The 13,728-nt window shown below is 42.7% G+C and overlaps 1 protein-coding gene across 5 annotated transcripts in view; it reads left to right on the top strand.

Moving 5' to 3' along the window:
• UNC5C (unc-5 netrin receptor C) overlaps window positions 1-13,728 on the top strand; it is a 246,798-nt gene that overhangs the window by 179,894 nt on the left and 53,176 nt on the right. For all 5 annotated transcript variants that reach the window (XM_068681763.1, XM_068681762.1, XM_068681760.1 and 2 more), the window contains one exon: window positions 7,639-7,742. In XM_068681763.1, coding sequence (XP_068537864.1) covers window positions 7,639-7,742 — 104 coding nt within the window. The remainder of the gene's footprint in view (window positions 1-7,638; window positions 7,743-13,728) is intronic.

Raw genomic sequence — 13,728 nt, 5'->3', positions numbered from 1 at the left:
TAAGAAAATAACAGCTTTTTCTGTAACTTCTGTTGAATGATCTTTTTTTGGTGTAATGAATCTGGAGAGTCTCTTCTTTTCTCTTAGTCATTATCCTAAAATCAAAGCTTGAAAAAGGAAGGAAGGAAGGAAGGAAGGAAGGAAGGAAGGAAGGAAGGAAGGAAGGAAGGAAGGAAGGAAGGGAGGGAGGGAGGGAGGGAGGGAGGGAGGGAGGGAGGAAGGAAGGAAGGAAGGGAGGGAGGGAGGGAGGGAGGAAGGGAGGGAGGGAGGAAGGAAGGAAGGAAGGAAGGAAGGAAGGAAGGAAGGAAGGAAGGAAGGAAGGAAGGAAGGAAACTTAATTTTCACTTAAAGTGAAATATCATTTTAAAAACCCCTGATGTAGTAAAGAACTGCAGTAGTTAATCTTTTGTATAATTTCATATTAGTTTTCTGTCTACTTATCTAGAAGCCTTTTTTTCCCCAGACACTTTTTCAAAGGAATGTAGCTAATATATGCATGTCAGATGCTGTATACTGATAGGATAAATGTGGTACAGAAAAGTAGACTAGTTTACCTGATGGTTTATCTCCACTTACAAGGGGTATGCAGTCATACAAAGAAACAGATATAAAAAATAAATAAAATAAAATAAAATAATAAAATAAAAATCACAGATTCGTTACTGACTGTCAATTATCACCCCTTTTAGTATTGCGGCTGCAGTGCCTTTCTTCCCCCTTCCTTCACACTAAGGCAACGTTATGAGCATGTGCTCCTGCAGCCACCAAAGGCTTTGTTGGCTACACCAAAACATGCATTTTGTAGCCACCAATGCATATTGCAATAGATATAAATTTGGTGCACAGCAGGATAAAGAGGGAGAGCTGGGAAGGATAACACTTGAAAGTTTTAATAGGAAGGCATGTCCAGGATGTGCCCTATTAAAAACAACAACGAGAGAATGCTTTGTGCATTTTGATAAGAGATAGGACCTTAATTTCTTCTCTGTGCACCATTTCAGTTACTCCTAATCAATATCTGCTTCGTGTAGTTAATGAGGGGATAACTGCATTGCGTGGTCTGGAGCTGAGACTGCTGAAGAAACAACAGAAACAATGTCAGATCACAGAAAGGGCAGCATGGGAGTTAACTGAGCATTTAACATACTTAGTACAGTAACTCTGCTTTCCCCCTTCACAGGCCCGTTTGTCTACTGCTTCCCAAATTAACAGGCGTGACCAATTCTCAAACTTCAGGATGCAATTGCAGCAGTAATAAATACACATAAATAAGCAATAAAAACACCGTAAATACAAACCACATTGTGGTTTGTATTTATGGCTTAAGGTTTTATGCTTTAAGTTTTTTTTTTACGACTTAAGGTTTTATAAATTAAGATGGACATTCCCTTCATTGTTAGCATTGTTTAAAAACCGAAAGAACCCCTTTACTAAATGTATATGGATTTAAATCCCCTTGCAGGAGCCTTGAGAATATCCTATGCTAACATGCCCAAGAAATGATCATCTTTCAATGGAGTCTGTTTAGTGAGTGATGATGAAACATGGATGCAATCAAGAAGTTAACAAAAGTTTGTGTACATTTTGGTCATGATGAGCCATCTGTGTGAGTCAGAGTAGCATACTAGAAGAGCAACAGCAACAAAATACCATGGTTATATATATTGTTTGCTGTTTTACTGTTTCAGTGTGTTATAAATTCAACTCTACCTGTGAATTGTAATGTGCACTTGGTGTTTCTAATGTCTATCTTCAGAGCATTTAGTTCATCTGTCATCTAGGGCCAGTTGAGGTGTCATTTGAACTTCACATTTAGATTTTCTTGAAAAACAATGAATTTAGATCCCATCTGCAATAACCAAATAAAGTAATGAACAGTAAAGTGAAGTTTATAAGTTAGTTCTCAGGTTAAGCTTACAAAACAAAACAAGAAATATCTAGCTATCAAGCAAAAATATAAGAGGAGGAGAAGGGTGTGATCGATGCGTGCCTAGGAACCCATCTGCTCAGTGAATTCTTTATGAAGTGGGCTTGCTTGGATTTTTTACAGTTGTACCAATATTGAACGTGTTGAGTGGGTACTTCGTTAGAGACGTAGCCCACGTGGAATGTGTTGTAAAAGGCTGTTTTGTCTTACCAGCACCTGGCTGAACTAGCTTAGAGCTGAAGGGGGAGGAATGGGACAAATGATTTTTCAGCAGGCATGCAGGCGGTGGGTGAGGCTTCAAGCAGCTGCCAAGGGTAAGTGTTATCCCTAGCTGGCTGAAGATGCAATCAGCAGAATGAGGGTCTGGCAGGTGTGCATCTCCCATTTGCTCTGGCAGTGAGTATATGGTGAATAACAGAGGACAGCAGGTCATAGGATCAAGCAAAGCATCTTACAGGTGGTAGCCCAGCAAGTGAGGGGTGTTCATCAACTTGTTCAGTACCTCAGGTCAACAGACGTAGTGTCCTGTGTCCCCAAAACATGTTGTGCTCTTCCAACTAGTCTTCCTCTGTCCCCATCAGCTGGGATGTGAGAGTTGATGTGGCTTCTTGGCCACATAAGATGACAGCCAGAGGCCTCGCTCCCTGGGCTGAAGAACTAGAAACAAGCTCAGCTCAAGCTGTGAGGTACCATGCTTGGAAAGGGGGAAGCTTCTTCATCTTTACTGCTCCTCTCCAGTCTGAGAAGGTGGCTGGGGCAGCCTTACAGTGCTGTGACATGTGCCAGATGTGAGCAGTCCCTCCAGAGAAGGAAGGAGCAGCACGGAGTTGTGCACTGAATACAAAGATGGGGTTTTGAGGTGTTGACTCCCATCCCCAGTTTCAGGTATTGATGCTTGGGCCAGCTGCAAGCACAGCCCAGTCTAGCTTCAATCTGATCCCACAGGCAACAAGGCACAGAAGCGTGCCCTAGGAGGGGAAGTCAGCTTTGATCAGCCCAGCATGTGTCTGATACAGCGGGGGACTCTGCAGAGGGAGGCACCCCATTTACAACTGACAGAGGTTTCAGGGGGATCCCCTGGGCTGATGACACTCTTGTGACAGTCTCAGTGGAAGTCTGGTTTGATCTAATTAACAACAAAGAGCTGAAACCACACAAGGACAAAATGAAAGAAAAGAGAATTTTTATATATAACCTTTCCATCATTTACCCACCAGTGCGATTGAGCATGACAAAGGTTGTAAATTCAGCTGTGAACAGAAGAGAGAGGATGAAGTTTATCCGATAGCACCTGTTTTTTTACACTTGGACTGCAGTTCAGTCTCTAATGCTTTTTTTTAGGAAAAAAAAAAAAAAAGTTCCTCAACTTCACCAGCACCACAGAAAGTGATGGAAGAAGAACAGGCCAGTTTTACAATACAATTCATGTTTTTCTAACTCAGCACCAATCAATCATCTATGTTTGGGAAATAAATGCAGTGACATATGTTTTTACAAGAGCACAGATCCTCTTTCATTACACAGAACATCAGTGGTGTTTTCCTACCCTTTTTCCACAATTATTTTTCTGTTTGGGCATTTCTTATTAGTCTGGACAAAATTAAAAGACTAGACTTGGATTAGAGAGCTTGGCTACCTATTGATATAACAGTGAAAAGAATGCCAAGCCTTGTTCCCCCTTTTCAAGTGTTTTATCTGCATTTTTTGCACATAGTACATTTGGTTTTATATGGATGCCTATATGTACTGCCTGGAAGAAGTAAACTGTCATATATATGTTCTCCTTGTGAAGGTCTTTTCATACTTAAAAACTTGTTTTTCTGACAACAGACATCAAATGTATGTTCTTTTCTCAATGGGCATAGCTAACAGGAAAGTTAGATAAAAAATAACGTGGCTTTTCTTTTTGTATTCTTAAAGCTTGCTCATTTTTTCAAACATATTTATAGAAGGAAAGTTGGAGTTACTAGAAGGAGCACAGAATAAAGAGTCTTTAAGGTCTACCAAGGGCAGAAATCCATCTTTCTCTGACAGTAATGCGGCATTGTTCTGTTCATTTCTGGTTTACATCTAATTCCTGTCTGACAAGTGTCCGTTTTTCATTCTCATTCATTAGTCACCCTTGCATTAGCACTGACTTGAAGGCATCTGACCTGCCTCTTATCACGTTTCTCAGAAATGATAAAAGATATCCTTAAAGTTTTACCCACCCACCCATCACAGCAAAATACAGAGCAATGGAAAGGAGGTAAAATACATCTGGTTAAAAAAAAAAAAAAAAAAAGGCTATTCTTTACTCTTTTGTAGAAGATGACAGGTAGAAAATGAACTAAGGACATGCTATGAGTTCGTATGGAAACTATTACCTTTAGCAGGTGAAAATGCAACTTTTGAGCTGTTTGTAAGCTAAATATGCATTAAACTTAAAAGGAATTTAACAATGCATCGAAATTAAGCTCTAATGCCCCTCTCCCCACCAAACGCATAGAAATTCAGGAATAAAGTTAACAATATGGCATACACTGAGATTTTGATTTCCCATTACACTATTTCAGTTTTATGCTTGTGGAAATTCTCTCATTTCAATGCAGCTCTGAATGCAGCCATCTGTCCTTAACAGAGAGGCTTGCACAAAAGTATTTCAGGAGTCTCGGATGAAAGTCTCATCTTAAGTATGCTGTAAATGTGCTGCAGTATATGCCACAAGAGCCCTCTCTGAATTTACTAAGATTCTACGTTAGTAAAGAAAATAGTCTAGCTCAAGGTGGCAGACCAGAATTTTAATTCTTCTCCCTCTTTTCTTTTTATGAAGAAAGCCTTGAAGAGAAGTTAGAGGCAGGGGGGGAAACCTGATGGTGGTACAGGCTGTCCCCTGGGCCTGGCGGTGACATCCTCACCTGTGGCTGGGTGCAGGATGTGAAGGAGCCCACAAGCAGAACAAGGGGGACCTTTCAGCATCGCTTCCCACCAGAGCTTGCTCCACTCTGAAGTGATGAGCTGTGGCAGCAATGCTGCCTGTATAACAGGAGTATCGCTAATGCAATCAGAGATTCTTCATTACTAAAATTATAATGGAAAGAAAGTGCAGGTGCACTAAGTGTCTCTCCCTATTGAGGGTGAGGGGGGAGAAGGCGCTCTCACCGTCATGTTACCAGGGCTGCTGCTGACCTGAAGCTTGAATAATTCACACTGCCTCTTCACAGACAAAGAGGTCCTGACACAGAATGGATCAAATGTTTTATTGTTGTGTTGTTTATTTTAAGGCATATTTTCTGAAGATTGTTAAAACTTTTTTTTTTTTTTTTTTAATGGGATGTATTTTATTTGTCTTTTACCATTCTGTGGGAAAATGTACCCCTTCTGTCCTTGCTTGCAAGCAATCGTAACTTCTCTGACACTTCCGAAAAGTGACAAATGTGTTTGAAAAGGCTCCCTTTGGAAAAGATCCAAAGTCCCTCAGTACATTAGCAAGCTCACCCACTCGTGGTTGATAGTGTGAAGTTGCCGTGATGACTGTAACTGTTAAATGGAAAAGGAAGCTGAAGACTGAAGAACTGGAAGGAAGTCTTGATCTACAGAAATCACACTGCAAGGGCCATAGGAAAAAGGAGTCATTTCAAAACTCATTTCTGTCCCAGCGGGGACTTTCATGATAGCTACAGAAAGTGAGGAAATTATTTGTCCAGGCCCTCCACTTCTTCATCATCTAAAAACCCACTTTATTAACTTGCTCGTCTTTTGCAACCAGTGAACCTTATGCCTGCTTAGGTAAGAAGTGCCCTGCACAGCTGCCATCTGTAGCTATTAGTAGGTGGCAGGGCTGCAGGGGAAGGTGGTGGGTAGCTCTGGCTGCATAAAGCTGTAAACGTGGGAGGGAGCCAACAGAACAGGGGATAAAAGCTCCCAGTCTTGTAAATACACAATCACGTACTTTTTTTTTTTTTTTTCTTTTCCAAATGAGTATCATTTACTCAACGGTATCTAATGGCTCCTTTGAGAACATTGCTGTCTATTATGTCAAGGCCCCTACTTAGCGTATTTTTAGTTTGTGGATCATTGACCCACTGCAAAGCAGTGGCGCTGCTCAAGTGCTTCGCGCCCAGCGAGGCTCTGCAGCGTGGGAGGGGAGCCGGGGGAGCCGCATCCCATGGGATTCCTCTCACCTCCCATAACTGTGCTGCAGCACTTCCCAGGGAAAACAGGCCATGCAGTTCCAGCTGCTGAGAATAAAGAGGGTAAAGTGTTAGGTTTTTTGTTTGCTTTTTGCCTTTTTTTTTTATTGTTATTACACATTTTTAGACTTAATGCTGTTTACTTTTTTTTGCATTAAAATTGGTGTTTTTTTTTTTTCTGGAGGCGAGCATTTCGTGAGTGAGGTGATTGCTGTGCACACGTGAGGCTGCGGGAAACTTCAGAGCTCTATTAATGTTTCAGGAAGGTAGGGAGGACAGTAAATCAATGTGTCAAGGAAAAGCCTCGGATTATTATCTGTCTAATCTGGCTCTACTGTATTCATCCCTCCATATCCGAACACATGAATGCTATTATTAATGGGCTATTTATTGCTGTGCTTATATTCTTCTATTACCGGCAGCATAATCACTTTCTCACTTATCCTCGTGATGTTAGAGCGCAGTACATCTGTTATAATTGTCCATAGCACATATGTATGTGTACATTATGTGTATTAAAATATACCTGATGTGGAGGGAATTCTTCTCCACTGGAGATACCTGTGGAGCTAGCAGTAATATAGTCCGAGTTATCGCTAATCTAAAGCAAACTGCTTTAACCCAGCATAACATGTGCCCAGGATACGCACAGGTGTCAGGGACAGACCTAATCTCTCCGGTTGTTTTGCTGTGATCCCTCTCACATGAAGTAGCCTCGCTGGCCCAGAGTACCACCAGCATGTCAAGGATGCCAACAGACCCAACCAGGCAGAGTTTGACATGTCATCCAACAACATTTCCAGTTCTGTCTTCCATGGTGTAGGTTAAAGCCCACTACATCAACATCTGGGGTTAAAATGGTGGATTTTTTTGCTTGTTTTCTAAAGCCAGACCAGCTCTTTGATACGGATTCCAGCACGGCCCCGTGTCCACCTGCAGCAGGGACAGGCAGCAGGGAAGTGTCCCCAGCTGCTACTGGGGCTGAATGCTCGCCTTTCCCTCTCCACCCCGGCACAATGGGGAGTGTGTCAGACCATGGTGGAAATGTGGATCCAGTGGTAAGAGGAAATTCCCAAGTCCATTTTACCACCGATGCAAATATGTTACAGAAGTAACAAAAAAACTCAGCTTCTGTGCTTTAGTTTTACAGGTTGTTATAAATTGCTTTAACTTTCTTCAGTGTTTCACTGGCATAGCTTAGCGAACATAAATTACCTGAAGATGGGATTTCTTTTTCCTTTTGTTCTGTGTCTGAACATGACCTTTCACAGCAAGGCCTTGGTTCTTGACTGGGTTCACGTGTACTACCACAACATAAATAATAAATCCACTATGAAACCTCTGACCATTTAATGCTCGAATGAAGTGAAAACATGTCTCGGTGTTGAGTGCTCCACTTTCCAGGGAGGACATATGCTATTTTCTCTGTTTAGTAAGACCTCTCACATCTGAGGCGGTACAGCAATCAAATGTGATATGCACCACCAGCTATTAACACAATTAATTCATCTCCTTCTCCCCCTCTTTCTCCCTCCTCAGATCTCCGGAAGACTTTTGAGCAGGAGCCCCTGGGGAAAGAAGTGTCCCTGGAGCAAGAGGTCCTTCTCCAGTGCCGTCCCCCTGAAGGCATCCCAGTAGCTGAGGTGAGCAGCGGTGGCGTTTTGCCCCAAGCAGCTGGCATTTGGGTATCCTAACTGAGGCCTGATCCGTGGCTAATGGGGCAGGGAATGAGGGCATGTCATGATGAATGGGTGGTAACAGAGAGCTGACTGCCTGCTGCTGGTAGACAGGATTGATCGGGAACTGATTAATGGCTTTGGAAGCGATCACGGTGTCTTGCTGGGCAGAGCTATAGGAGGTTTGGTTTCAGGTTTTTGTTCTCTGTCAGAAATCGTAGTTATAACTGGTGTCCAAAGGACACATAGCTGGTGGGGCACACTAATACCATCCTATTATCTTTCCTTGGCCTTTTAAAGAAAAGGCCATTTCGGTTATTGAAAGAGGCATCTTTCAAACGTATCATAAAGACATTTTAATTCTTTGTTTGCTAGATTTTATTTCCCTCACGTATTTGTGCATATACTTGTGTGTGCACCGGCTGGCCAGGTAGGTGCAAGAGCATGTATCACGGTCCAGTATGGGTTCCCAGATAAGGCAACACAAGGTGGGGGCAAGTAGGGGATGCATCTGCAAAATAATCCATTTTCTTAGGTTTATCTGTAGTTCTCACTGGCATTTAAGTAATAGAGAATGGGGAGCCTTCCATCCACCTGGCAGGAGCAAATCTACTCTCCACCAAAATATGTGCCACTGGGCAGCAGCACGTTGCTCTGCCTAAGTGCAGTGGTGGCTCCAGCCGAAAATGGCTTCGGCTCATTGCTCGCAGGAGAGGGGTTTCTGAGTCCCAGGGGAGCACTGAAATCCTAAATCTGCTTCTGCTGTTAAGAGAAAAATTGATTGTTAATGATGGTAATTCCCCTATCTGAATTCTCCTCGGCCTTCCTCTGCCGCACAGAGAAGGAACTGTTGCCAATTTGCATTAGGCTAAGTTAGGCTGTCGTGGCTAAGTAGCAAACCGGTTGTCACTCAGTGCTGATGACTGATTTCTCAGGAGACAAAACTTTAAGTGTTACCTCCCCAAGTTCAGGTTTAGTTGGAACTGCAGAAAGTGTCCACAAACATTAGAGGGAATAATTAGCATAGAAAATTTCTCCTCTTTCCTTTTTCCTTAGGCTGTTTTCTTTTGCTTTTAAGATTCCCAAAACTGTAAAGAGCATTTAGGTCTGCTGAGCCAGCCTGCTGACAACCTCAATATTAATCAGTTGGCTTTCCCCAAGAACTTATCAGCATTATTTTTTCCTTTCGGATGCTCCTTTACATCAAATCAATTTGCCATTATGCCTTGATGAGTATTTGAAATGGGATAGGCTATTCTGGAAGTGCAGATGTTTACCTTTGCTAGAAACTGAGATTGGTCATGACAGGTAGTTTTTTTGAGTGTGGTGTTACAAGCACCTCTGAAATGTTGGCGGTGAGCACGGGTATTCCCATGGAAAGGTCTATAATGCCTGGTCAGGTGGCCAGGACCCAAAGAGCATGATTTAGCATGCTATGTGGAAGGAGAGTTCTCTCTGCTGTTATGAAAAATTCTGCATGAACCATTAGTACTTGTAATTGTTATTCTTAAGTCAAATTATATCTGTCCTCCTTCCACCAAGCAGCTGTAAAGGCAAAAAAAATGTGCCGCACTAGCCATGTCTGCTTCCTAGTACAACATCTCCCAAGGAAGTGATCTCTGAAAAGATCCCCTGTGAGCTGCTTTCATAATAATTGCACTTTTTTCTGCCTCCAAGTATGCTGGCTTACTTTGTCAATAGCAGAGATTCATGACTCTACACTAACAGGCTCTGAATCTTATTTGTACCGTGGTCAGGGCAGACACCAATTAACACTTGGCAGGCTCCGAAATCATATACTCCCCATCTGACATTCAAAAGAGCCATTCTCAATGTTGTATTTTTTTTTCTCTTCTGACTTTTGAAGTCGGGAGGAGATCAAACACCCAGATTGGACAGCAGCCTAATACAGCCTCTTTGTAGATTCTTTCCAACACTATTAAAAGAACAAAGACCTGAACACTAATGAATATGAATACCTTAATGTGACACTTTATTGCAGCCACTTGGTGAAGCTGGTAAGATAAATTTAAAAAAATGGCAAGATGAAAGGTAACTTGGTGGGTTGAAGGATTACATGATTATTTTAATTTAGAGATGAATGAGTTCTTTGTTTAAGACTTCATTTATTTGTTCAGAGAAGTTTCTGATATGGTGGCACAGGTAACTAAGTAAGAAGGGACATGGGAGAAGGCAGGCAGCAGGCTGAGGCTTTTTTGCACATTGGAGAAAGTCTGGTTTGGTTCCAGGTAGAGTAGGGTATCATAAAAGCTGCAGCTATCAGCAGTATTTCCAAATGCTTTAGTGACCATGTATCTCAGACTCTTCCCACTCTGTGCACTATGTTGCGTTTTGGTGTTGTGTTTTTTTTTTTTTGACTTACTGGCTTCTGCAGCGGTCACTGGCTTTAGCAACAAAGAGGGAAGAAAAGATTACACTGAAACTGTACAAAATACACATTCAATGTGACATCATGCTGGAGTCCAGAGTCCTGAAGTCTTCCGCTTGTTTTTTTTTGTTTGTTTGTTTGCTTGCTTTGTTGTTGTTTTTCTTCTTAATATTATTATTTAATTCTTATTAATCAATTAAATTTATTTATTTATTTCTCCTGGTGTTTCCAAGTGGTGGGAACAACCACACTTAGGGATAAATTCTTTTCTCCTTTTAGTAGCGAGGGAATTTAGTCCTATAACTGCCAGCATATTTAATTGCAGTTAACTGTGTTGAGCTCTTATGGATCAATGCTGGAGCAGTTCTTGTTATTGAAAGGCTGAAGCACATAGCAGCATTCAGCTGCTCGAGAGGGCAAGAAGGACAAAGATCGAGCTGGGCAGGCAAAGCTTTTAAAGCAGCACTTACCAGTCCCTCAGATGCACTAGGACATGATGAGCATTAGCAGATCATGGCCACTGAAAAGCAACTTCAAGATCCAAATAGAAGAAGAATAGAAGGGTACGTGTTAAACTACACCAGCCTCACGTCCTGAGGTCAAATCAAAGTACATCCTGCTTGTTCACTTGGGACAAAGTAAGAAGCAGAGGGTTTGCTTGGTCACTAGGAAAATCAGATCAGCTTCTCTGTGGTCTCCAGCCCTGATGAAGCCAGGAAGAATCCCATTTTGCAGTGCTCCAACAGGAATGACAAAATTATTAGCAATTAATCCCCTATTTCATTTAATTTGTTCTTTGAAAAATGCCAGCATCATATTGCACATGGTAAAACACAGTCAGAGACACCGAGTCACAGCAAATTAGGTCACTGAGATAGGATATAGATCAAAGCATCAATGAGATGTAAGATTGGTTAATATGCCATAAGCCGCTAAACAAACTTCTGCATTGAAATGTGTGATTTGCTGCACCTTCACCAGGGGGATAATTGCTTCTTTAATTATAATTGAAGTGTTTCACGGAGGAGTTTAACTGGAGAGCAGGGTGCAGCATGCAGTTTGGTGACCCATTTGAGTTTAAAACATGACATAGTATGTATCCACATCCATGTCTCTAATGAGGAATTAGCGCAAGGAGGAAAGCATCCCTCTGTCAAGAGGCAGACCGAGGTGTTTTGCTGAGTCAAGATGACTGTGACACAGGCTTCATTGAGCTATCATTGCATGGGGAAAACCTGGTGGAAGCTGGAGTCTTTAAATAGGCAGCATCAGGTGGCTGCTCCATCTAATTGATTATTAATACGACTGCTGTTTGCCTCCTTTCATGAGAGACGCATATATTTTGCTGCAGTTGTCCCTTAATTGGAAGTTCATGTGTATGCATTGCCATGCAGGTGTGTGTCACTGAGGCAGAGTTTATATTCCCAGCAGGAAAATGAGCTTAAAGAGAAAGGGAGGGGAGCAGTTTGTGGGCACAAATACTAATTAGCTGGGAAGCAGCACTGCCCTTTGCAGTGCCTTGCAGCACACAGCTGAATGCCTTCAGGTGTCAGCAGGAGGAAGATGAGGAAGGGGGACATGGGTTCATCATTGGGAGGAGCACAATTCTTCTCTCTTTTGCTACCAAATTCCACCAGAGGCTTCAACCATCGGTGCTCCATGCTTATCTCTGCTGCTGGGGGTGATGCACGTTGCTTTCCTGGATCAAATTATGTGGTAAGAAGGGGAAAAACGCACTCCAGAAGCTCAAAGCAGCTGTTATAGCTCCCAGGACTGATTAAGGTTTATTTACCCAAAGCCTCGAGGGTGGATGCTGATTGATGGGAGGTTTATGTCCATGGTTCAGTGTTGCTGGCACAACAGATTGATGCCCAGCTCCTACATTGACTGTCCTGAGTCAGAGAGGAGCAGGGAGGTGAATAAGCTCCATGGCACAAAGGAGCCCTAATGTTTCCTATTGGTTCATCTCTGTGGTGCAGAATCCCCTGCCGAGATCTGTAGCTCTTCAGGCAGGACTGAGTTTTTTGAGACCTGAGTTTTCTGTGATTTCTAAACCTGTCCTTTTCCTTTCTAGTGCAGTTCCACTGACACCACTGCAAGTGAGGGCAGTGCTTGCTCCTCAGTGAGTTAAGCTGTTGTTTGCTTAAATCTCACCACAAGCAAAGATGGTCTGTGGGACTGGAGAACAGTCAGGTTTCTAGTTCCTACATAAGATATTGCAATGTTCTGCATGACTGGTGACAGATACCCTGCGAACCTCTCTCTATGGCTTTCTTTTTGTGGTGAAGGTGGCTCTGGGGTACTAGTTTAGCTAACACTAACTCCCTCTCCTTCTCATACTATACTCAGAAAAGTAGTGTTTTCCATTATACACATTTTTTTGGAAGATATACAACATGGGATATAGATTTTGGCAGCATTTTTGATGAGGTAGACGAGCATACCTCCAAACTGCTCCCTTAGAGAAGGTAGCTTCACACCCTGGAGATACTACTCTGTACACATACAGCATTGCTCCATCAGGCTCTACTTTGACAAAAACTGATTCTAGGTCCTAGTAGCCAAGTCCTCACAGTACCTGAAGTGTGAGAGTCACCTCTGACAGCGGTTCGTGGAGCTTGAGTTCTCACCAGAATTCACAGCAGTAGTATTTGCTTCGGTCAGCTCTTCTGGCAGTAGCCTGTTCAGGTTCAGTGCTGCTGTAGGTGTGAAGAACTATGATGCTTCCATGTTTTAAGAGAGGTGCTTTCAAAATTTGGTCTGTAGAGCACACACATTAGCTGTCACTCAAGAGTTGTTTGATCAGGCTTTGTTGGGTTTTGCTCAGGAATTTCCAGGTGCTTCTAGAGCTGATGTTCTTCTTTCAATAGTGTGCTCCCTGACTGAACAAAATCCTATGTGCCTTTAAAAGCAGTAAGGGGAGTTGTTCATGTGACAAGTTCAGAGGGGTCAGGAAAGGGACTTAGGGACTACAGGCACCCTCAGCATCCTTTTCCCTTATTTAATTTAATAATTGTGAAAAGCATATACCTCCTTCTATCCATCCATCTCCCAATCACAGGCATATTTGAAGTACCACAGACTTCACACTGATAACCCCTTTAAAGCAGTTTCCAAACAAATAACCTGTTTGAAATGGTTTCCAAACAGAAAATCCCCAGTCGCTTTGGGATTTGTGGAGTCCAGCTGCCAAAAATGCCAACCAACACACGTGAGCTGTAGCACCTCCATCCTAACCCTTTGTTCCAAGCAGGAAAAGGAGCATAGCATCTCTTGTGGGCCACAGGGCATCCACCATGGGTTTCAGTTCATGATGCCACAATATTTGAATTTATAGCTCCATGACACAAAGTTCTGCACCTGCAATTACCTGAGAGATGCTGTCCTCCTCAGCCTTGGAAGTTTCCTCTGTGAGGCTTTACTTCCCCATTGCGCACAAAGCGAAGCTGTAATAGGGCCAGAGACTTCCAGCAGCTGTATGCGCCCCCTGTATAGATTTCGGTACTCAGGCAGCAGGCTGGGTGTATGTGCAATTAAGGAAGTGCTTCCACAGCAGGAACACAA

Source organism: Anas acuta, chromosome 4, assembly GCF_963932015.1.
Source record: "Anas acuta chromosome 4, bAnaAcu1.1, whole genome shotgun sequence".
Classification (NCBI taxonomy): domain Eukaryota; kingdom Metazoa; phylum Chordata; class Aves; order Anseriformes; family Anatidae; genus Anas; species Anas acuta.
This window is presented reverse-complemented; position numbering and strand designations above follow the sequence as displayed.